The sequence below is a fragment of the Manacus candei genome, unplaced genomic scaffold (genome assembly GCF_025592945.1).
Source record: "Manacus candei isolate 608988 ecotype Guabito, Panama unplaced genomic scaffold, ASM2559294v1 h1tg000002l, whole genome shotgun sequence".
Lineage (NCBI taxonomy): Eukaryota > Metazoa > Chordata > Aves > Passeriformes > Pipridae > Manacus > Manacus candei.
Window position 1 is genome coordinate 8,753,243 of NW_026138050.1, and position 25,010 is coordinate 8,778,252.

The following is a 25,010-nucleotide window of genomic DNA, read 5'->3' on the forward strand; positions in this document are numbered from 1 at the left end:
CCCAGCTGCACAGGCTCCCCTTTGGGAGATCATCTGGATTTTCTCAGTCGGTGCCAATTTGATTGCAGACAAAAGCTTTTTCAACATGTACTGTTCACTTCCAACTGACAATATTTCTATAAGAGGAAGTAGCTACTGTATGTATAAAACATCCTGGAAAGATTAGGGGATTCCTGCAAAAGATAAGGCTTCAGACTATTTAAAAGCCAGGCAAACAAAGTCCAATACTTGCTGAACAGAAAAGATTTCTTATGGTAATTTCTAATTTCAAAAGCTTTCCAGACTGAAGAAAGTTGTAAATACAAACCATGTTTTGAATGGCATTATTTCCCCATTGTGATGATGATGGATCAGCATGGGCCTATCAAGCTGCTTTTCTGTTTCACTCATGCAGTTACAGGTACCACACTCAGGACAGCTCTCAGAGCCACAACTGCAGAGAATGCATCCCAATTCTCCTCTTTAAGCAAGGCAGTAAGGAAGCTGGGAAGGGTGAAGGAGGGAGGACATAAACATAGTCAAATTCAGTTTTCAACTGCAAAAAACAGTTTTAAAATTCAAGCTAAATGTCAGCAACCTAGAAGAAAGACTCTCACTCTTACTGTAGGAAAGAGGCATGTTATTAAAATCATCTGCCTATCACCAGTGCCAAATAAATGTCCCATTTGGGTAAATCCCAGCATTCTCCTCCAGCTCGTGTGCATGGCCTGAAGTACATCCTGATGGTTATGGATGACAGTGTGCACAGGAACAGCCCTCATGTGAGGGATGAAGGTACACACTTTTAAGGCACAACCTCTGTGCTTTGTCCAACCTGCCTGCTCTCATTGATTATTAACTGCTAATGAAGAGTCTGAGTCAAAGACCAAAGTTATCACTCGTTCACGTTTACACATGGAAACGCTTAGGAACAAAGAGCAGAACAAGTGGCACCACTCTGAGCCAAGTTTTGCTTGGTCTGAATTTGTTCCACTTAAGTTCTACCAGTTTTCAGCAGTCTGACACAGTACCACAAGAGCTGTGATACTTAAACCCTGGGGATGTCAGCAATCGTCCCCTCTGAAATTTCAGACTGCCATTTTTCAAGTGCTATGAATCATTAATCTCCAGTGCTTGTGATCAAATGAAATTTGTAGTGGAACTGGAGTGTGAACAGTATGACAGTGCTGTATTAACAGCACGACACATTAATTACCTTTAAAGATCGATCAGGATAAGACTGTTTACTATTGAAAGGTGACACTGAGAACAGCAGCTCTGGTCTGGGCTTTGGTTACTGTGTGTTTCATAAAGTGTTAATGTCTCACTCCCATACAAGAAAGAGACAAATGTTTTCACAGACATTGCAACCTCCCCAAAACAAAACTAAAGGATAGGAAGACTCAGAGGAACTCAGGTACAGATGAATAAACCAACTACTCCTAAGTCATATGAGAAATACGAGAAGAACCTCAGGACCTTGACCACAAGATATGGTTTTCTAGCACAGTTTCAAGAGACATCAGGTTTTAATACGGTAACTCAATCTATGCCTCAATCTAATCACACATGATCTAAGCCTGACTGCAGGAAAGCCCAGTGCTTGGACTCAGCAGAGTGCTGTTGGCTGCACTGGACCTGTTCCTGCAGACAAACCTGCTCCCCACCCCTTCCATCACTTCAGGACTGAGCCCGTTCAGTTCCCCTGCAGCTCTGTTCAGCTTTGACGAGCGTGGCAGGAACGTGAAAAGCTTTTTTTATACTTGATGAGCTATTTTCTCTGTTTCTACTCACTTCTCTCGGTGCCTGGTGGCAGCACTGATCGGTGTGTGCCTTGGCACAGGGCAGTGGCCCCCCAGCAGTATCAGTCACAGGTGCCCTCACTGCAGAACTGCAGCATCACACTGCAGCAGTTTTTCCACCTTTTGTGGAGCTGGACCCTGAGACACACAGGGGAACCAAACCAGCTTGAAAAGTTTTTTTTTTTAGTTTTATTTATTTGTTTTGTGTCGCTTTACAATTGAATCAGTTCTTTCACTCAGCTCGTGACACAAGGCAAAGAGAGCTGTGCTGGCACAGCAGAGAGGTGGCCAGCAAAGCCAGGAGGGGGAGGATACGAAGGAAGAACCAGCAGTTAGGGACAGGGTAAGAAGGCAAGTAGCAGTAACAAATGCCAGCATCACCACCAAGTACTTCTTCCCACGAAACCACAGTTTCAGACAAAAACACAAAACATTCCCCTAAAAGTGATATTTTACACCTCCTCTCCAATTGCTCTGTAGCCTGCAAGGCAGGACCACATAACAGCAGCTCCCTGTGTGGGCAGGGCTGTTTTTACAATTTGCAGTTGAGGGTTACAGCTATCCCAGGGCACTGTGGCTTCGTCTCTTCTGCTGACTCATTTTATGACCCAGGGGGTTGTTAGCCTGCCAGGCTGTGGTTTTTATCCTACACTCAAATTTGGCTCTAAACCTGTGTATATTCACAGAAACAAACAAAAAAAAAAAACAAACCAAAACCAACAGGACTGGAAGGGACTGCCTGGACTGCCACTTCCCCATCTTTCTGCCATCTCTCCACTAGTGAGGGGGAACACAAGTCAGGTAACCTCCCACACATGGTAAGGATGGTGGCAGCACAAGTGCCCTGGAGCAGCACCTGGGGCACTAATGCATGCAGTTCCCCTGCAGACATGTCCCTGCAACAAAACCCAGCATTTTATTTCAGGAAGTGTTCAGTAACCTTAATGGTAACCCTTAGACACAAGTCACACTAACAGCTGCCTCTACACCACCAGCTATCTCACTATGTAGGGAAGAGTGACTTCCTGGCAGTGCTCCTGTGAGCTGGGTGAGCCTGGACAGGAGCTGCTGGGCAGGGGACAGGAGGTTCTGAAGTCACTCAAAAAATGCTCTTGCAGATCTGATTTTTACCACACTGCCCACCATCAGAAGCTGCACCAACATTTGTGAAGGGTGAGCATTTCCAGGGTGGTCTGCCTGGCACTAGGCCAATTTTTTGTTGTTGTGTCTTGGGATAACTTCAAAAGCTCCATAATAATGTTTGCACGAAGAGGAGAAGATAGAAAGGACTTGCTAGTACTAATGTACCCAAGCACCTCACTGTAACTGCTCTGCAAAGGATCCTTTCAAGAAAAGACACCAATTCCATAGAATTATCAGCTTGTCATGATAGGCCACATAAATCATAATTTTATTATTTCTGCTAGCCATCTTAACACACATCCGGGAGGGTCTAGTACACAGGTGTAAAAGCTATTATTTGACTTTTTTCCTCCTCCATAAGGCTGCCAGAGGAAAGGAAAAGTACTATAGAGAATCTTTCCTACGATGCGTTAAGAACAATTATTCAGTGAAAGACTGATCGTGAAATGCCAAGACTGGAAATGAGCACATTTGCACCATTTCTCCCCCTGACTAAAACTGATCAAATGAATAGAGGTTCTCAGGAAGAAATTACTGTGCTATCAATATACCAATTTTTCCACCACTTAGTACAGCTGCAATGGTCTGGAAACAAATATTTAGTGAAGACAGGATTCCAGCCAGTGCAGCCAGCTCTAGGCAAGCAGTGTCAGAGGCCAAGCCCAAAGCACATAAAACTTCACCTTACACAAACTAACGGTGCAGAAAAGGGGCAGCCAACCTGTCTGCTCTGAAAGCCACACACCTGAATTTTCATATCTCAAAGAGACACAAGACACTTATCGTGTCCATTGAAGAGACAGATGGGAGCAGAGGGCAGATGGAGCATACGTACAATGACAGAAGCTTCCAAGGAGCAGGAACACCGAGGGATGTAGGTAGCATGAAGCGAGACCCCAGGACAAGCAGCAGGGCCAGGCTGAACCCTGCTTGCTGGTTCTCTTCTTGCCTCAGCAAGGACTCGTGTCACCCAGTAACCCAGGACAGCACAGTCCCACTGCAGTGTTGGGGCAGGACAGCAGCTGCTTCTCGACTGCCCGACAGCCACGTCTGCGGTGTCCGTACAGACCCAGCTCGGGTCTCAGCCCTGCTCCCAGTCCCGTGCGTGACACGGACAGACACTGAAGCCCCAGGAGAGGGGAGAACTCCCACAGTGAAGCCAGACACCTTCCAGGGGCTCCTCTCTGAACCAGTGCCAGTGACAAGATGTGGCCACAATGGAGGTGGAGCAGCCCCACTCAAATGTTCCGGGTGGTCCTGCAGCTCCTGTGAGTTCTCAGGATGCCAGAATGTGCAGAGGCTGCTCCAAACCACTGAGCTGCAATTAGTGCCCTCACTTCTAATAGTCTCACAGCTTAACAAACCTGTTCCTAAGTACCAACATGAGCCCACGTGGCCTCTGCCAGCCCTTAATTTTGACAAATGAAGTGTTTGTGTGGCCAAATTGCAGAACCGATCCTAACCAAAAACAAACCACTGGGGGAAAATATATTTACACAAGATCATTTCCTCATCTGCTTTGCTAAAATGGGAGGGCATCTTAATCCAGGACATCTACTAAAATTTGAGACACAGAATTTTATGATCAGGTCCATAAAACTGCTATCTTGGTCAACGCCCTTAAGCACACAACACAGGCTCTAGACAATCAAAACACTCCCTAACATACAGGTGGCTACCCCACCAGCTGTCCTCCCTTGACTAGCCCTTCTGAAGATTTCACAGCCATCCTGCAGCACTCAGTAGTGTGAGTCACCGTGTTTCTGTGATGGCAACTATATCACAGTTTTCCTGCTGCTATTCTGTATGCTTCGAGCTATTCTCACCATCCTTAGTTGCAGCACACCTAGGAGAGTGTCCCAGGTGGAAAGTAGTAGGAAGAAGTAAGAATGTATATATCAATGTATATAAATACACTGAAATTGGCTGTAATCCTTTAGAAGAAGAGGACATTGATTAAATAAGGCTGGAGTGCAGGTGGGAAGAAAAAAAAATTGAAACACCTACTAAAAGGGGAAAGGAGCACACACAGCAAAAATATGAAAAGGATGAACTCTGCAGAGATACCATTTGAAATACAAAAATTCAAGACAAAATAGCAAAATCTGAGATCAAAACCCCAAATATTTATAGCTTTTGTCCCCAGTCCAAGTGCATTGGGGGTTCTGTGTGGATTACAGAGGGATCAAGAGAACCCACATTACTGAGAACAAAAATAGCACACCACTGAATAACTTCAGCAGCACATACTTGAGTGTGGCAGGGAGGGTAACCTCTTTGCCATACTGGGAAAGTTCTTCCACGTGAAAGAAAAGACATTAGAAAGCATTTGGAAATTAAGTCTGGAATAACAGTACTGGAAATGTGAAGAGGCCTGAGCTGCCAGGTAATTTCTACTCCTCCACAACACAGGCTGTAGAAAAAGACAGCACTTCAAGTTTCCTTAACTTGAAACAAGTCAGCAAGACTTGAGAAATCTATGTACAGCTACTTAGTCTTTGACTACCTTGATGTAGTTTGGTGAGGTACATATTGAGCAGCAGAACAGAAAGGTCAGGTCGAAAAGCTGACGTGCCCAATGTCTCCTGCACACCACCAGAAGCAACTGCAGTCTCTTTAGTAGCTGATGGCTTTGGTAAAAACTTCTCTAATCCTTGGCTAGTAGAATAAATCAGTGTAGCTCCTTCAAAGCCAAAAAGCTGAGGGTCTGCCCAGGACTGGAGCACGGCACATGTGTCTTCTCCCAAATGAACAATCGCATGCTTATCCAGCAGTCGAAGAGCAGCTCAGTTAAATCTAAGCTTTTCCACAAAGATAAATCTGTTTTCTTGTCTGTAGGAGCTTTACAAAGGACTATAGTAATTTATAGAACCTGAACTACAGCAAGACCTACTATTCCTTAGCTTGCAATAAGTCAGTGCCCAGAAATAGCCCTGAACTCCCAAATACCTCCCTAAAAACCACTACCCAAAATAAATTCATACCATCTTACCAAACATTTAAGCCACAGACTGAATCTTCTGTCTATTAAATACTGTTCTAGTTAAAAATGAAGCTGGAACTATCCCTATCTCTGGTGGGCTTTACCACCTGAAAAGTATCTTTTGTTACCAGCTCAGCACAGATCCCTGAACTCTGCCAAGGCCATAAACTCAGCCTAAAACCAGCAGATGCAGACAGCAGGAGGGAGCTTTCCCAGATGTCTGTAAAATATGTCTGACCATGGAGCTGCTGCTGTCCAAGTACTGCTTTGACATTTTGAATAAGTTAGCTCCCCAGGCCAGACACGCTGTCTCACAGGTACGAGCAAAAGACAGTTAATGTTTTAACTGATTAACTCCAGGCAGACTTATCTTTCAGCCTTGACACCTTACTACAGTACAGATGCTCTGACACCACTTTTCGAATCTGTGCTTAAGAATGATGATCTGACTGACTCAGAGCAAGGGTCAACTGTCCTGCCTTCCTTAATAATTTATTAAGAGCTGGCAGGAGCGACGGCTATGCTGCATTGTTGAGTCATCCCAACAAACTGCACAGTTTGTTTCAGGCAGTAAATTAACTTCAGCATGAAATGCAAATGTGTAAAAAGACAAGGAATGCTAATCTCCTGGATTAATATAATTGGGCTGTTTAGAGACAGCAAAGTGTACTGGATGATACTGAAAAAGATCTTTCCCCCCCACGCCCCACCTCACCTCTGAAAACCCCACAACTCCTCGCTGCTGTGAACTCCGGTTTCATGCCCACTTCTTCCCCCAGCAGATGCTATTATGGAAGTCTCCAAAAGGGCACCCCAGGAGGTACAGCCTGGGTATAAGTGCACTCATGGATGTGGGTTATTTGTAGTTCTAGGCAAAAGAAAAGAGAAAAATGATACATGTTCTTATGCAATATTTTAATAGAGCTAGAGAAGTCTATGGAATAACCAAGTGTCTTAAAAAGCTATATAAAAAAGCACTCGGAAGGAGACATTAATTCAGTTCAGTGTATAAGCACTGTATTTAAAGGAAAAAAATGTCCTGGCTGACAACCACTCCAGTCATCATCTGTTACGAGAACAGTCTGCTAGAGTATTACATGAAACAGGGCATGGTTTAAAAAAAAATCAGCAGGAAGGCTGTGACTGAATTCAAAGATCAGGCTCATTTAAAGTTTCCAGACAAGCAAGTTACCACAAGAAAGGAACACGTTCAAAAGTTAAAGGAACAGCTCAAGAGAACAGACTTCAGGCACGGCCAGCTTCAAAGCTGAGTCAGGCACTGCCCCGGTGTGAACACAAGTCAGCCAGTCAGCACAAGGGCTGCAAGTTTCACTTGCAGCTATCACAGGTAATCGAGCTGGAAATCCGTATCAAAGCACTGGGAAAAGAGAGAGATACAGTGGTGGGCCAGTTTAAGTGGTGTTGGCATAACCCCAGCAACAATAACAACAAAAAGCAAGCACATTTTCACCAGATTTTGCACTGCACACAGGAAAAGACACCCACGCAATCCCTGCTCTCAAGGCAGAGCAAAGCACGGCTGTGGAGTCATCCAAGAGCAGCAGCTTCAGCTCTTCACCATCCTGAACCCTTCTGCAATCACCCAGGGCCTTTCCTGAGAGGGGCATGGCCTGGTACAAAGCCAGGGTCATGCCCTGAGCCTTTCCAACCTGCTGTTCCCGTGAGTAGGATCTTTCAATAGAATAAACTGAGAACACCAAGAAGCTGGGAACGCAGCCCTAGGTCTTTTAGGAGGGGAAGGGAACAGAAAAGAAAAAAAAAAAAACATAAAGGTAAGTCAGCTTTGTTAAGAAAATCCAGTTAAAAATCTTGAGGGTAATAGAAAGAGAAGCAGCCTGTATAGCTTTATACAGAATAAAGCCTGCCAGACAAATTTAATTGCTTTATTTGTTCTTTGATAGAGTTACAGAGAGAGTGGATTAAAGGAACACAGTGGAGGTCATATTTTCTGGATTTTAGGACAGCATCTGTGTCTCACGAAATCCTAATTGAAAAATTAATTCAAAAAGACTGGGGAAGGGGCAAGCACAGCACTGGAATTGAGAACTGGCTGCAGGACTGTAAACAAATGATAATGATAAACGGCACTGTATTGAGCTGAGGGGAGGTCATATTGAACAAATTCATTAATGACCTGGAACAAGGATTAAAGAGCACGCCAGTGAAATCTGATGATTGCATTAAAGCTAGATTGTGTCTGACGGGTGCAAGCCTGCTGGAAAGTGAAGAGGACACGTCCAGCATCAGGATACTGCCCCCAGATCCTTCTGGATACTGCCCCCAGATCCTTGGCAGGCAGATCAGACACGCTCCAGCCACGGCCACCCGTCATCCATCCCCTCATCCAACCCCAGCCCCACACAGTGCACAGCATCTCCTCCAAATAAACAACTTTCCCTTTCCCCAGAGTCAAACAGGACGTGTGGCAGCAATGCAGCCCTTGGCAGGTGTCAGGTGTGCAGGAGGCCACTGACAGCAACCAGGTTGAGACCTCCCGTTCAAACACAGCCAGGAAAGAAAGAATTTAAAAAATCCCATCGCTACAAATAACACAATGCCTTAAAACCCACCAAGATGTGTTTTCCCCATTTCCCCAGTATAGCTTCAAAAATTGTGGTTTTATGGATTAAAGTCCCTGATAAATCAATTTAGGACCGGACACTTCCTCTGCATAAACTTACTACATTCCAATCTTTAAGTAAACAAAAACAAACCCAAACAAACCAACCAACCAAAACCAACGAGCACCACAATAAAAACAAAACTCAAAAACAAACAAACGAAACCCAACAACAAAAACAACCAAACAAAAAACCCCCAACCCGACAATGGTTTGAAAAATTTTGAATTATTTTTTTCAACACGGAATTTGGTAACACTGATCTTTAAAGGCTGGAATAAATAATTTGTTTTTTAAGTACACCTGCTGATTTTCAGCTTTGGAAGTACTGAGGGTTTAGCACTAGACACTGAGTTTAATCATTAAGCTACAATAAAAGATAAAGGATATGCAGGTAGAACAGCAGCTTTGGCTCCCTTCTGCAGTTTTCATGCCAGAACTAAAACATATTTTTCCCAAATAACAGAACCTATCCATCATTTTTATTATCAGCCTGGATGCAGATCCAAGTTTCATCACTTGGTAAGTTGGAAAAACTCTCATTAGCATCTGTGTGTGCAGGGAGCCCATAAGAACACCTCATTAACTCATTAAAGAGGATTCTCACAGAGATTAGCTTCGTCAATCCTTCATTTAGCTACCAATCCATTCATGTGATGCCATTAAGCCCCTCATAAACAGCCAAGTACTTAGTAATACACTGTAGGAGCTTGCCTTTGTATGGCTATACTGGTGTACACTGTCACTGTATTTATGCTGCATCAGTAGGAAAATTACTGCAACCCCAAACGATGGTTTATTTCCAACAGGACCAACTGAGGCCGACACGGGTGTACTAAAATGGGACATGCACTTATTAATTCCCAATCCCAATGATTTTAAAGCATTCTTAAACAAACCTTGCTCTACATCACACATTTAAATGATATGGCAAGGAACAGTCACAGGCAAAAGAAAGGGTTACAGTAACATGCAGTGCAAAGCAAAGGCACTGCTGCTCACCGCCTGAATGGGGAAGCAGTCAGTGAGGAACCTCTCAAACCCATCCTTAATTTCCAGGTTTTCATTCTTCTCCTTCCCCCCCAGCCCTTCTTCTGTGCATCACTGCTGTCAGACCACCTCCAGTCTAGTTTCCAGAAGCCATCTCTTCATACACAGCACATCTGCCTCTGCCAGGAGAGGCTCCCTTGCTCTTTTGGAACAGGTTTCCAGCACTGCTTTGGCTCACTACAGTCCAGATGATGTCAGAAAGGCAGAATCTGTCACTGCAACATATCAGACAGGTATTCTGTGTTGGTAGACAGAAACTGTCATCCAGATGGCCCTACAGCAGCTCCATTTTGCACTGGCCTTCAGATGCCACAGTGACAATTGCTCGTGGAATACGAGTCTCACAATTCCTCCTGAAGTCTCTCTACTCCATCGCTGCAGTCAGTACTGCTTCCCCACGTGTAGGTGTCAGGATTTCAGCCCATCTAGATTCCTAACTTTAGTACAGATGCCAATTGCACTTTCAAGCTGAATAATTCAGAGAACATTAATTCACCTGCTTAAATGAAACAGATTTGTAAGACCTTAATTAGCTTGTATGTCCCTTTTATGCACAGCCACAGACAAAACCAAACTCATGCTCTTGTTAAAAAGGCCCCACAACTCTTTATTGCAATTCACTTAGTACTATGCCACTAAGCCTGCAAACAGTTCAGGTCAGACCTAGCACCTGCTCTGTTGTATCCATGCACTTTAGAAAACATAAAATAATCTCTGTTACTGGAGGATAAACATGGCATCTTGCTGGATGTGCAGGGGAGGAGAACCTGCTGTCCTCAGCTGAGCTGCCTGCCTGATGCCAGGCAGTTGCCTAGAACTGAAGCTGTGCAGTAAGTGGCTTTCCATATTTCAGGAAGTCAGACAAAAGATGTTATTAATGGCACTTGGGTCTGGAGGGGGGAAATCCTTGAATGTAAAGTTTCAAGTGACTGCACATTTACTAAGAGGAGTAAATAATAAGAAAGAGTTGCCCACAGGAAAGGATTTTGTGAAAGGGAACTCCTCAGCTTGATAGTATCACAAGCACCCTAGGAATCTGGAGAATGAGACAGGAGAAACTGTGGGGAGACTGAAGTTAAAAAACTGCACACTGCATGGTTCATTTTCCTTTAATTCCTTTTATTCATTGCTATAATCAACTTGACATGCAAAGCTGTTCCAAATTTACTGACAGCTTTTCAGCTGACATCTAGTTCTCAAGGTATTTTTTTTTAAACTTAAATAGCTAATTATTCATTGCCTTAAACCAGGATATATAACAATGTCAGGAAATCATCTGTTCGAGTTATATCAAAAAGCCTTTGGGGATTAGTTCATCTCTTTTGTATGCTGCAGAAAACACTCACTTGTAAACAATTAAATCATCATTTGAAATCTGTCTACACTTTTAGCATCTCTAAATGCAGCCTGAAAAACCATATAAACAAGTACCCTATTGTTGCATCTAGAACCCAATGCTGAAAGGTTTTCCTCTATAGTATCTTGTTTGGTGGAGGTTGAAGGCTGAATTTACATGCTGATACAGGCTCTCTGTAAAACCTGTAATAGTACATCTAAATAAATATAAGTTACTTAAGGAGATCAGAGCCACAATATACTGAGAGCAGAAGACATGCCATGAGGATATCAACATATTTTGACACAGAGGAATATAACCTCCATGTAAGAGAAAGTCATGGTTGATAGAAAAATAGGCATTTAATTTAGCCACAGGGGCTCAGCCTTTGGCCTGTATCTACACTAATAAAACTTCATATTACCCTGCTTTAAGGTGCAAAGCTCCTGCACAGCACAGGTTACAAGAGACAGAGGGACATCACAAGAAGCATTTAAAACTGACTTTAGATTTCTATCTGAAATTCCATCTATTTCTCTTTTGTCTCCTACTGACTTGACTGCATTTTTAAGAGCTGTAGCTTTGTGGAATAATAGAAACACAGTTTAAGAAGAACATTCCATAGGAAGAAGCTCCCTTCTGAGCACTCCAGCAGTAAGTTACCGAGCCTGGACAGTGCTCGTTTGCACATCTAATTACAAGTGTGCAGCACGCAGGCTAAGAGCTTCTGTCATCACCTCTGAAAGGGAGCAGAATTATTCCACTACTGACAGGGTTTCTCAATTTTGCAAATTTGCTTGTGCAAATATACACCTTTACAAACACACTGGTCACTCGAGGCTTTTATTATAGAGTTACCCCTATGTTCAAGAATTTAACTCTCTGTTCTACTTCTCTGAATGAAAAATCTGTACATTATTGAGATGAAAGACCAACTTGCTGTTACTGCTTCACCACTAATTGTATGATTTCATGGCTTTAGTAGCTTGATAAACATCTTGGCTAATTCATTTTAATCATTGCAGGCATATCCTTTTTAGGATATAATTGCTGACCCAGTCAAGAAAACAAAACAAAACAAATCTTCGTCCTTATGGAATGAAAGGCAAGTAGGTTCTTGTGAAAGTACAACTTCCTTTCAGTTTGTGGAGGAAAACACACGACATTCATAACAGCATGCAGATGGAGGGGATGCAGACAGCACATCATTGTTTGGGAGAGGAACTCCTTCATTGCCAAGACATCCGCTGAGATGATATCACTGAACATTAAGGTACAGGACTCACTCCTCTGGCACTCAGTGTGCCCTTTGGCCACAAAAATGGGCTCTGTGCACTTTCTGCCAGCAGTCAGTGCCAAAATCTGGGACAGTGAATTAGTACAGAGGAAATAAAAAATGTGACAATACAGGAAGAAAGACTTCCAGAAATTTTTTCAAGAGTGTTTCCCAGCATCACAGTCCTCATCTCAGCCACACAGAAAAACTCAGGCTAGAACTAAAGGCAGAATGGATGAAGGCAGTTCATCCCAAACTCCCAGAGGACAGAATTTCACAGGCTGATACTCCACAAACTCCAAACAGAGCACTGCTGTTAACAGGAGAAGAGGCTGGTACAGGAGCATGCTCTTCTTTCTGACACGTAACAGATGAAAAGAAACAACTGCCCGTGCCACCCTGCACGGCCATCCCTCTGGACAAAGCACACAGAAAAAAAATAAACCCTTGTATTTTATTTCCTGGAAGCAGGAATTGTCACATAAGGCTATCACAGATTTCTACAGCCAGCCATTTGTATCTGAGCACCTTCCACAGAAGAAACAAGCAAGTGCTAAATTCCCAGTGGGCTTCATGCTGTGTGTTTAGCACTTCTCCCTTTTCTGGGCTCAATCTCAGTGTCAGGGGGGTCATTCCTACAGTTTGATTTTCATTTTTGAAAGGATAGGAGCTACCAGAAAGTAAGGGTTAAAAGGACTAGGTGAGTTATGATTACAATGAGTCCTGTTTCAAGGGACCTACAAGATGAGCAATTTATTCTCAACTTTCATGCAAAATTTTCAGTGTCCAAACACATAACTGTTGTGGGACGCTCACAGAGAAATATGGGGTTATTTTTAATGTCCTAGGAACCATGATTTGCCTTTAAAAAACAACTGAAGCTAACGGGGAGGAGTCTGAACACAAGCCTGGTATTTTCCTGGCCACCTGGATCAAGCAAGAGTTACCAGTTTTGGAGGGGTTTGGGTTCATTGTTTGGTTGTTTTTGTTTGGTTGGTTTGGGTTTTTTGGTGGGTTTTGTTTGTTTGCTTGTTTGATTTTTAACTAAAACTGAAGAGTACATACTTCCGTTTCTGACATGAAATATTAAAGTAAATAAACATGGAAACTGTAAACTGGGAAACCGTAAAGGGAAGTTGCAGATGCAAGCACAAGGAAAAGTTTCCCACTTGCTGGAACAAACCCAGCACTTCTGAGAAGAGTGCAGACTGATCATCCAGGCTTAGGAGTAAAAAAAAACCATACAGAATTGCTACACATACAATATCTCTTTTCTTGAAGATACCATCAGTGATCTAAAGCATAAATAAACACCGTTGCTCTGTCAGAGGCAGATAATTTACTGAACATTACATTGCTAATGGCAATATTATACCAGACACAAGTGTTTCAGACCAAAAAAATAAAAATCAAAGGAAGGTGTTTCTCATTCTAACTATTCTGCAACTGACAGGTGACTGCTGGGCTGCAGATAGGAAATTCAATTTTATCTAAGAGGAAACATACCTTCACTCATTCTGTTGGTAGCTTCCGTGAGCAATAGTTCCTTTAAGTAAAGGCAATGTATACCAAACACCTCTCAAACTAGAAATTACAAGATTCCTGTATTTGAAATATGGTGCAGTTTTTCAACATTATCTCCCCCCTAGAGTAATTGCATTTTTACAGAGATAATAAGGAACTTTTTGCTACTGAATGACTTAAAATACAAAATTTTCACAGTAAAATCTGTCAGTGTAATCAACAGTGTTCAGTTCTTCCTAAGGCAACGGCTTTATTCGTTTTGAAAAGACTACTAATACACTTAAAACAAAAGACATTTAATGTATTCTTACTATTTTGATTGAAAATAAGCTGAAAATTTCAGGGAAAATAAACCAGAAATCTACTTAATATGAGCTAGCTGCTCATGTATGTATGTGTGAGCTGACACTGCTCATGCCATATCATGTATCATATCTGTATCATATCAGAATTTGACTGGCCCAGTTGGTATGTTTTTAATTTGAACAAAAAGGAGTAAGTCACCAGATCTGACTTGGGGAGGATGTGGTGAGTAGGTTTGTAAAGAAAGGATTATCAGAATAGCAATCATTGGCTTTTTTTAAACAGGTATTTTTGAAAGGAACTAAACACATCCTCTCCATTCATTCATTCATTCCTTAATGACCAGGAGGAAACCTGTCCCGGGCATCTGAAATGGAGCTCATATTATCTAAGGCAAGGCTTTCTCAGTGAGCAATAAATACCATTGTACTAAGCTAAGCAAAAATGTAATTAATGCACAGCCCTTTAGAGTTGTTTTAATGGACTGAAGGTTAAGAAACTTCATGACCTTCCTTAACATGTGGTAAGCAGGATCTTTAAATAGTAATGGATGAGCCTTATTCTCAAGTTCTGCTAAAAAAGACAACTCATTTCCGAAAAAGGAAGCAAGGAAATGAGCCTCTGAGTTTTTGATTGCTAGCTGAGGGAAAGTAATACATAAAACCCTAAAAAGAAGGAGTTACAATGTTGAAGTGAGATGACTCAGAGTACTGTAAGTAAAAGCCAAAACCTGCAGACAGACCTCAGGACAGAAGCAGAGGCCAGGGTGGTCTGGCTCTTACCAACCCTGGCCACGATTTTCTGGAAGTAATGAAACATCCAGATGAGGAGTTCACTGATGAAGAGATAAAAATACCACAAAATAAGGTTTGAAACGTGCAATTGATAAGTACTTCACTGAAATGTGCTTCAGCAAGACCCGAGGGAGAAAGGCACTGCAGAAGAAAGGAAGAATTACTCTTCCTGAACACTGGAAAAGACACACTGAAATGCTGATGTGCTGCAGCACTACTCTGACACACCCAAAACGCTTTACCATTCATTAAGAGGCTCCAATCCTTCACTCCACTCAGAGACATGGAAATCTCCACTTCAAATCCGTTTCAAAGCATTAATCTGTAGTAACTGAATATTCAAGATGTTCACACCCTTTCTACCTGGAGACACACTGCAATGTTTTTCTAACCAATACTCTCACACAACGTCAGATGGACTGGATTATTTTCCTTCCTATTCCACATCACAACAGCTTTGAAAACCTTTCTCTGAATTCACCAAAGCATATCCTTTGTGCCTTCAATAACTGTGAAAGCTGTAAGAAAGACTTAGCCTGATGAAAAAAATAAAGATGCAATTTTAAGAGAGCTCTACTTTCAATAACGTGAGTTGGTCACCAACTCAGGACCCAAAAAAGGGTATTTTGTAAAATGCTTAGCACTTTATAAATACCTTTAACTACTGAACAACTTTGCTTTTTGCATTAACTTCTCCAAAATCCACTTTCTTACTGCATGGGATGTAAAAGCAATTAGAATGCTCTTTCCTTTCACATGTACATCCTGGGATGAAAACAATGCCATATAAATCAGACTTTTACTGAGCAGGGAGATTATTATATCACTTTACAGCAATCTACTACAAACTAATTCCTTCCAATTTAATGCCAAGTATGCCAGTTGATGGTGTCTGAGGAAAAAAAAAAAAGGATCAGGCAATGAATAAACTGTAGTGGCAATTCTGCTCACAGCTGAACAGGTCTTGAAGGCAAATGCTTTCCTCCTGCACAATCAGTCCTTGTTAATGGCAAGGCAGAGATCCCTCAGAATGCAAACGCTCGCTGTGCCGGCATCCTACAACATTTGGCACCAGAGCTCCAACTCTGTTATTTCCCTGAGGAGCAACAATTTGCTTTGTGCAGCAGCAGGGCCCGTGTGTCTCTCCAAAGCTGCCTCGCAGCCAAGTTTTACACTTTGGTGAAAGAAGCCCATTGAGTGTGTTTGCCAAGGGGCAGAGCTGCCCCTGCAGCTCCCAGGGAGGCAGGGGCAGAGAGACAGGGCTCCTTGTCCAGCTGCTCTCACCTGGGAGAGACCAGAGTGACACCTTAATGCTCAGGATTATTAAAGAGGGTGTTGGCCAAATTAAACGAATAATGATTATGGGGTTTTAAAAGCAGCTGTGAATGTTAGAGGGCTTTGCTTTTTTTTCTTTTTGGACAAAAAAATTACTTGACTGAACCCCACGTGGTAACACCTGTGGGGCAAAGAAAGCTGAGATGGGCTCTTGAAATGGGTAGTTACACAGAGATCCAACCTTCAGCTGCTCAAAATGCAGCTGAGACAGAGCCACACCTGACACACCAGCTGAACATCTCTCACGTGGTCTCACTATGTTTACACATCACTTGGTCTACAGTTCTTGCAAAGTACTAACCAAAATTTTTCACTATGCTTCATGAAACAGAGGTATTTGCTTTTCAATTTTAGGAGGCCACCAACAGTTTTAGTGCAACCATAAGATGCTGAATAGTATTTTCTAATGGACACACACACACAAGCAGCCAAGCCCATTCAAATTCACAATATGAAACGGACTCATATACAACATATACCAGACCTAAAATCTTGCACTATGATATATTTAAATATTTCTGAGCTGACATCAGTCACTGCTGAAATTTCATCCAGAGAATGGATTGACAGTAGCAAATATATCTGATGAACTTGTTTTGTGACTTTCACTTTTAATTCTGCTAATTATTTACATAACTGACATTCTCAATTGCAAGCAAATAGGATAGTTATATCTCAATGTATCTTGCCTAAATAGTAAGCTAAGTTCAAAGTTTATAAACTGAAACACTTAAGCTCAAGTTTCAAGATCTGCGTTTGCAGAAACGAAGTTCAGTGGCAGTACTATTTAATTTCTAGCTAAAGCAACCACAGATCTCTGTTCATGCTGCAAACAACAAAGCTCCACCATCTCAGTAACACCATCCATGCTCACCAGGAGACACCACTTCTGAGGCTCCTGAGGAAAAAAAGGTTTTTCTAGGTAAAAAAGGGTTCAAGTGGGCAATACAATTTTTTGCTGCTTCCGTCCCCACAGCACAGGAACCTGCCTCATTCTCACTGCTGGTCTCTCTTGCAGCCACAAATCCTGACTTTTGATTTTATATTCTTACACACAGCCACAAAATAAAAACGTACCTCCAGCATTTGATTATATATGAGCCCAGAAACAGGAGTATCTTGCAAAAAACCAAACGAAATAACTAACCCCGCAGCAGCTCAAAGCTCTGGGCAACTTCTGCAACAAGAACAAGTTGCAGAGCAGTGGAAGGTAACTGGAAACATATTCAGCTGCTTCTGAGTGGTGCAGGGAGATGGGCAGGAGTGGAAGCAATCTGCACTAATGCAGGGGGCACACAGTGCAGTGGGGGAGGAGAGGCCCTCTGCACTGCTGCACTGTTTTGCTCCCAAAGGGACCAAAGGCAAGCCCAATCTAGTCAGCAGACCAAGAGATACCCCATCCTGCTTGGCCGAGTGCTTAAAAGTTTGATCAGATGCAAAAGAGATGCTGTGATGCCAGGCAAGCAACCTAATTTACAAGTCTTTTTTTATTGCCAGGTGTGACTATCAGAATGAGCAGAAGTCTGAGGTATGTCATCGTGAAGTATTCTGAAAGTAAAAACTGATAAAAAGGATCTCCAGCTAAAAAGAAGCAAAGCCCTCCTACACTTTAATATGTAATGCAAAAGGTCTTACTCTGCTTCAAACAAAAATAACACAGCTAAGTTGATCCCTCACAGGATACCAATTAACATGTTCTTATTCATATCCTCTCAACAACAGCCAGCAGCTGGAAGCCAGTGGTACTACTTGTCAGAGATGAACTGGCACACTGTGGCCACCTTAACCATGAAGCCAACTCAAGGTCATACAGATGCTCCTTAAAATCTTACACACATTGCCACTAAAAATTATGGCCAAGAGGAATTTGAATTGTGTAGCTCACAAAACTACAACAAATTGCCTGCCTATGTATCAGTAAATAAAAAGGATAAGCAACTTATTAATAACTTCAGCCAACCTATACAGAGTGCTGAGCAGGAGAGGACTTGTTTGGGATTTTTGCAGGGTGCAGGTAAGTATTTCTGTCTGACATAGCTTTTATGTCAGGGAGGTAACACAGCACTGCTCACAGGGTTTAATTTATGCCCCCTATGCAAACCACTGCCAGTTTTGAGTAAAATCCTTATTGCAATAACCATATCACTTCAAGCATGAAAGTTGTACTTCCAGTTTCAGACTTAGTCATCTTATTTTTTAAAAAAAAAAAAATGGAGGGGTTAAGGAAATAGTGTTGATAGTGTTCAGGTGATCAAGTTGAAATCGTGAGGAATTGAGTTGGTCCTATAAAGCAGGTTTGCTGCTCTTTGCAGCTGTATCCAGCAGACTCTCCTGCAGGAGAGCTCATGCAATAGGCTGGGGCTGCCTCACTCGCCCCACAGTCACAGCCAGGCTGGGAAACCAGGCATGGCAACCCAGGAAAAGGAAGGTGACTGGGTTTTGGAAAGTTGAATGATGCCTGCACACACACAAAATCAGCTGCTGACAGTGTTCCAACTCTTGGACTCACCCTTCCATCATAATTTTAAAAGCCAGCCAGCAGCTCCAATACATTCTTCACTTACTTGGCAAATAAATAGGAATTTTTCAAAACTGCTGAGACCACCTGCAGTGGCTAAAAGTAGTATTATCTGTGGATAGTGTGGAGAGATAGGTCTGTTTTGATGAAAAGAAAACATGGATCCACACAAATGAAAGCAGATTCAGGCAATCAGGTCTTGATTTCTTATTTTACATCTGCCACCAATCCTTTGTGAGGCCCCAGGCATACCTTTCTGTAGCAGTTTCCTCATCAGATGTGGCAACATCCTCATACACTTTTACAAGGATTTACACTTGTACTGAGGTCAAAGAAAAACAGAAATCTTTTTACCAAATCATTTTACAAATTTCCAGCATTACTACGAAGTGGATTACTCTAACCTAATCCAATCTAAAACAATTTGATGGAAAAAAAAATTGAGATATTTCAAATTCATACTATGGCAAAATATCATAGGGGTACCTCCTTGGCCTGAGGGCTCTCTTCCTTCCAAAGTTCAAAGGCTTACCACAAAAACAGGTGTGACAGCATTTCAAAAAAGGCTGCAACCCCATTTTCTTGTCAAGCTGCAATCTCTAGTCTGCAACAGAGCAACTAAAATGACAAAAATTACTTTTGTGGTAATCTCTGCATTTATCTTCTTTTTCAAAATCATGTAATATGGCTTTACCCTAAAGGGATGACACTTGAAATGAATATAATCATAACTCCTCATTGGCCTATTACATCAGAACTGTAGAGGAATAAAAGTTAGCAATAAAAAAATTAACTTAATTTCTACCTAAAGTTGGGTAAAAATTTCACTGTCTCAAAGCTGGTTTTCAGCCAGGCCTTGCTCTCTGTCTTAGTCAGCTGCATCCTGTTAGAACTGATTCTAATGAATCAAGCTGTGCCACCACTGCCTGGCAGACTGTGCCAGCCCCAGCTCCCCGGAACCCGTATTACTGCAGAGGTAACTATGTCTATCTCAAACATCTGTTTGAAAAAAACCACAAACACACTTGCAGCTTCTGCTGGTGTTTGATACTGTCACACCAGCCCCAGGGTGCCAATGTTCACACCCCTGCCTTGCCACAGGGAGCACAGCCACACAGGGCACTACAAAAGTGACACCCACCCAAAACTAAACTATGCCAATTAGGCATCGACCCCAGATCCCAAATGCAACAGCATTTTCTGAGCAAACATGCAATACAGTAGATTTTTTTGTTTGTTTGTTTGAATGCCATGTTTGTAGAATGGAGCAACAAGACTTCTTGCAGGTAATGCTGGCAGGCTAATAAGGCATGTGAGAAAGGAGGGCATCCCAATATATGATGTAAGTGGGAAGCAACTGGTGACCCCAATGCTGGCACTGAAGGACACGCAGTTCAGGTTTTCAAAAGGAGACAACTACACTCAAAACTAATGATATCCATATGCCTAAGTGTCAAAGACTCTTCAAAATTACAAGTGTTATTAACAAATATTCAACTGGGATTTGACTAAAACGTGGGAAATGCCCTCTGGATGGTGCCAGAGATCTGCAGCCTTTACTGAAGTTCTTGAAAGCTGTGGGTAGTTGCATCCATAAGAAGTGGGTTCTATATACATACCCCAAAAATCCCAAAACTCATCTTGAGAGCAGTCTTTGCTTTAAATCTCATATCTTTACTGCCTAGCATCACATTTCAACAGAAAATCAACTGGACACAACAGATGAGTGAGAGAAAAAATAAAATACAATATTCTATTTGCTTCTCACAATGTAACGTTGGTTCATCCCTGTCAACAAAAACAGTGGAGATGCTCCTAACTGCGCCTGTGTAACCACTGACCTTCAAAAGAAAATATTTACTGAAAATTAAACAGTCGCTTCATTCCAGAAGAATTCCTGAAAAATAAAATAAATCTATTCTGTCAACAGAGGATATGTCATCACGACAAGCAGATATCTAAGGCGTCATCATCAGCAAAAGCAAATTGTTTCCAGCACTACACAAACTATGTAGATTATCTGAGCAATTACTTATGCAAAGCTGTGAGGCTGCTGAACCCACACCAGGGATGATCTGCTGAGCTGGCTTCAGCCACTACAGGAATGTAAAACAGGCATCAACCACCAGCAAAACCCAACACACACAGCAACCCTGCTCGTGTTTACAGGAGTGGGAGACAGATTTACCCAGCTCTCTGGCTGTATTACAGCCCTGGCCTCGCTGCAGCACACATCTGTACAACAACAACAACTTTCTTAAAATGATGTAGCCTCCTACAATGACATATGTTAAATATAGCCACGAGAGAGCTGGGAGCAGAAATCCATGAATAACCGTATTGATTGCAGTAAAGAAAACCTGGATGCATTTGGAGCGGAGACATTTCCTGATGAAATTCTTTCCATTGGGTAAAAACACAGACATTGTCTTACACCTTTCCACACAGTAAACTAATAAAATAAAACTCCAGACACTACTGTTAGAGTTAAGTATGTATCTGCTCAACTATTGTTTGCAGACGTGGACAGAAAATGAGTCTTCCAGCACAAATCAAGTCTGATGCTTTGAAATTAACAGTAACTCTTAACATCAAACAGAAGTTGAAAAATTTATATTTAATTCTATAAAACTTCTAGACAAAATTTCTTAAATGTTTTCTATGCTTTCATTTTCAGGACATAAAAAATTTGACTCCATCTAATGCACACATTACACATGTATAGTCATTACCCAGTAGTATATATTCAGATTATATTGTAAGTGATTGGATAGAATGGAAGATGAAAACAATGCTAGGAGGGTGGCAATGCAGTAGTGCCTCTGCTGGTCTCTAGTTCTTTAAAACCTTGAGTTTTCACACATTAAGGAGTGCTATTATCAGTGAAACAGCCTTTTCCAGTGTCAACTTGTCTGTTAATAAATAAATAAATAAAAAGTCATATATTCTATGCTGACTGTCCAGTCTTTATATTAAATTCCTTATACAAGATGTTGGCCGAGACATAGATTAAAGCTGATTTTTACTACCCCTGAAAATAGAGGCAGTTACTTTATGCAAGTATTATGGTTTCAAGAATTCACTCTATTTGCCAACAAACATTAGGAAACTTCCCCACAGAAAACTTTGTCCCTCTGAAAGGAAGCAGCAAGACTTTTTGAGAGTCACCTTTCAGGGGTCCTTGACAGTAACCGGCCTGACACGTTATCCCTTAACTCTCCTGGGTGTGCTGCTGGGCCACGTTTGGCCCCTCAACAGAAGATGGCACGAGGTGGCTCCATAGCTGTGACACTTTGTGGGCACTGTGCAGCACTCAGAGCAAACAGGAACTGGCTCAGCCGTGGCACAGGTTGCCATGAGCACCCAGCAAAAGCTGGGCTGAGGCTCCTCACAGAAACCCTGAAGAGGAAGCACTGCAGCAGTGAGGGTACAGCACACGCCGCCGGGATTGGCAGGGGAGAATGAAAAACTAAAACCAGGAGTGGTTAGAAGATGAAGAACAGTGATAACACCCAGAAAATGGGAGGAAGGGTTAAGATATGACATAAGATAGGAAGTTTAAAAGTGGGAAGCTGAGAAAGGTTTTTACAGGAAGCACAGATGTGAGCTCATCTTCTTGAGCATCTATGTGTTTTGCAGGGGCTGGCAGAGTGTACTGAAGTACCCAACAGTAACATCATCTCCATGACAGGCACTTCAGAAAAAATAAAATCTTACTCTTCCCAAAAGCTTAAGCTCTGCCTTGAAACATAATCCTCTGCTGTTTGCTTTTCTGCTCGTCTCCTTCCATCAATCATTTCAAGCACTAAAAAACCCGTAGTTCCAGCAGTACCTGACACCATTTCCATTAAAGATACCTCTGCTACCCCATCCAAAAGATTAGAATTTCAAAGTCTGCATTGTATGACATGTCTAAATTCCTTTTAAAAAAGAGACCTACAAACACCTAATGAACATGCAATAACCTATATTGCTGCTTTGTTTGTCGTAAACTTCCTCAGGGAATCCTCTGCATAACATTTAAAATCCCTTTGCACAAGACTTTAAGCCATGCATATATTGGATGTGCAGTGAAAAACTGCATGAGAAAACCATCCTTTTCTCAACAGGCAGGTGAAACAGCAATGTTCCAGCACAGAACAGCTCCCCTACACCCCATAAAACTCCTGCATTGTCATTTACTCACATTTAAGCGTTCGTCTTCTTGTTACCTAAGTAGCATACAAGCCTGCTTCAACTGAGAAATCAACACCAACACAATGATAGCCTGTAACAACTAATCACTCTAACCCATAAACTGCTTGCAATGATGACCAGAGTACCTGTGCAGGAGAGTACAAATAAAATCTGCAGGCATGCAGATGTATAACCTGTTCACCTCAGATGAGACTGGCAAAACTAAGATGCTCCAAAAATACAGAGACACAGATGGAAACGGAGGCTAATCACGTACTCACCAAAAGCCAGTTAATTTATTTTTCCATTTATTATACCTAGAATATTTGGACAGAAAAACCCCCAAATTTATTTATTTTTTTTTAAAGCTTCTGCTCCCTCTGCTCACACACATGAACATCAAACACTGTTAAATGCCCCTTTTTCCCTGCAAGCACATGCTCCAAGAACACCCCCCTGCTTCAGCCGGTGTCCCTGCAGAGCTGCTGCTGATGGATGTCAGGCTAAGCTGCCTCCTGACCCCGCCTGAGTGGAGTGAGGCACTTGCTGCTGGAACTCCCCATCCCACAGTTGGGCTTATTCAGAGCCCATTAGCATGGGCTGCCCAAGGCAGGTCCACGCAGGTGGAATACTGATGGGCTCTCCACCACCCTTCTGCACTGCTGGGCTTTGCCATGATACAATTTTAACAGTGCTGGGGGGTTTTTCTGACACGCTGCAAATGAGACAACGTTAATATTGTGATTTTACACGACGACTGAAGTGTCACGTCCCAAGCAGCACCTGCAAAAAAATGTCCAAAGGCAGATCAAATCACAGCATCCAGAGTCCCCAGGGGAGGAAAAGCTGCACAGCTCCATCCACAGAAATCCATTTGACATGATCTTGAAATACAGACTAATAGAAGTTTCTCCCTGACAGAGTCCACACCAGGCCTCTTGCTCTCCAGAGGAAAAAACCAGGCATTTTTGTACAGAAACGCTCTGCTCCTTTGCCTCCTGAAGACTTTGAAATCACACACACTCTTATTAGTTATTCCATGCAGGCGTGTGAACCTTTGCACTTGGGTGTTGAAGGAAAAATTTATCCTTGACGTAAAAATCAATCACATTAACAGAGTGACTTTCCAAACTCCTGCAGGTTCGCTCCAGAGAAAGCACTAATTCTTTTTTTAACTTTGAATGAGTCAGATAAAGCATCTACTTGGGGCTTTGTTTGTAGGAATTAAACATTTATGTGAGATCCCTGAGAATTTTATGTAACGGCATTTAACAGAAAATTAATGTTCCAAACCCATTTTTATTTGAATCTGTATTCAAAACCCCGGCAATTCTCAGGGGCTGGTATTGTAGCAACTGTTTCAGGGCTCTCAAACTTGTTCTCTTCCAAACTAAGAAAATTTGGCAAATCTATCATAACTTATGAGATATTTAAAACAAAAGGATAAATGACAATGGCAGAAGTTTGACAAGCTGATGAATAATCAGAAAGCTAAAGGAAGAACATCTCAGCAGCAAATGTTACGAAGAAGTCATTTTTTTTCTCACAGAGTAATAAGCTAGAGGCTTATTCAATTTTTAAAAGGTTTACCATCCCTGCAGTTCAAGGATTGGTTTAACTACCATAGTTAGGCAATGAAATGCTGCACAGTTCCCAACATCACTGCATTTCTGAAAGCAGCAAACAGCAACATGGACCAGTCAATGTCTGTAAATCAATCTGCTGGGACACAAGAAGTGCTAAACGAACCAAAACTCCTAGTAAATAGTATATTGTAGAATATTCTACAAAGATGGATGCAAATAGAGTAACACAGAGCTCTGAGGAGAAACTGGTGGAGGAATGTAAAGGTAAGCCCCATAAAGCACAATTTCAGAAGACAACAATAAAATTCTAAGAGTCTTGCAGTCAAATCCAAAAGGTTCAAATAGAAGGAAAGCAGATTGATGTTAGCTTTACAGAAGTCTTAGGACCAATTATGTGTGTTAAAATAACAAAATACTAATTTGGAAGAGGCATTTTCCTCGACCACTGAGATGCAGGGAGGAAGAGGAAAAAAATGAAAAAATGAAATATGTGGAAAGCTACAGCTAAACATTTCTTTTGTAACACACTTCAGTTTCCTGAAGTTGAACCAATATTTATGCACA

At 42.0% G+C, this 25,010-nt stretch overlaps 1 protein-coding gene across 6 annotated transcripts in view; it reads right to left on the bottom strand.

Moving 5' to 3' along the window:
* The window catches only part of XYLT1 (xylosyltransferase 1), a 597,640-nt gene that overhangs the window by 457,726 nt on the left and 114,904 nt on the right, over positions 1-25,010 (bottom strand). The window contains exon 1 of one of the 6 annotated variants that reach the window (XM_051775802.1): positions 603-854. The exons of 4 other annotated variants lie outside the window; for them this stretch is intronic. In XM_051775802.1, the coding sequence (XP_051631762.1) occupies positions 603-761 (159 nt within the window). In that variant the 5' untranslated portion in view covers positions 762-854. Of the gene's footprint in view, positions 1-602; positions 855-25,010 lie in introns of those variants that run through there. One more of the 6 variants, XM_051775830.1, reaches the window with a different exon arrangement.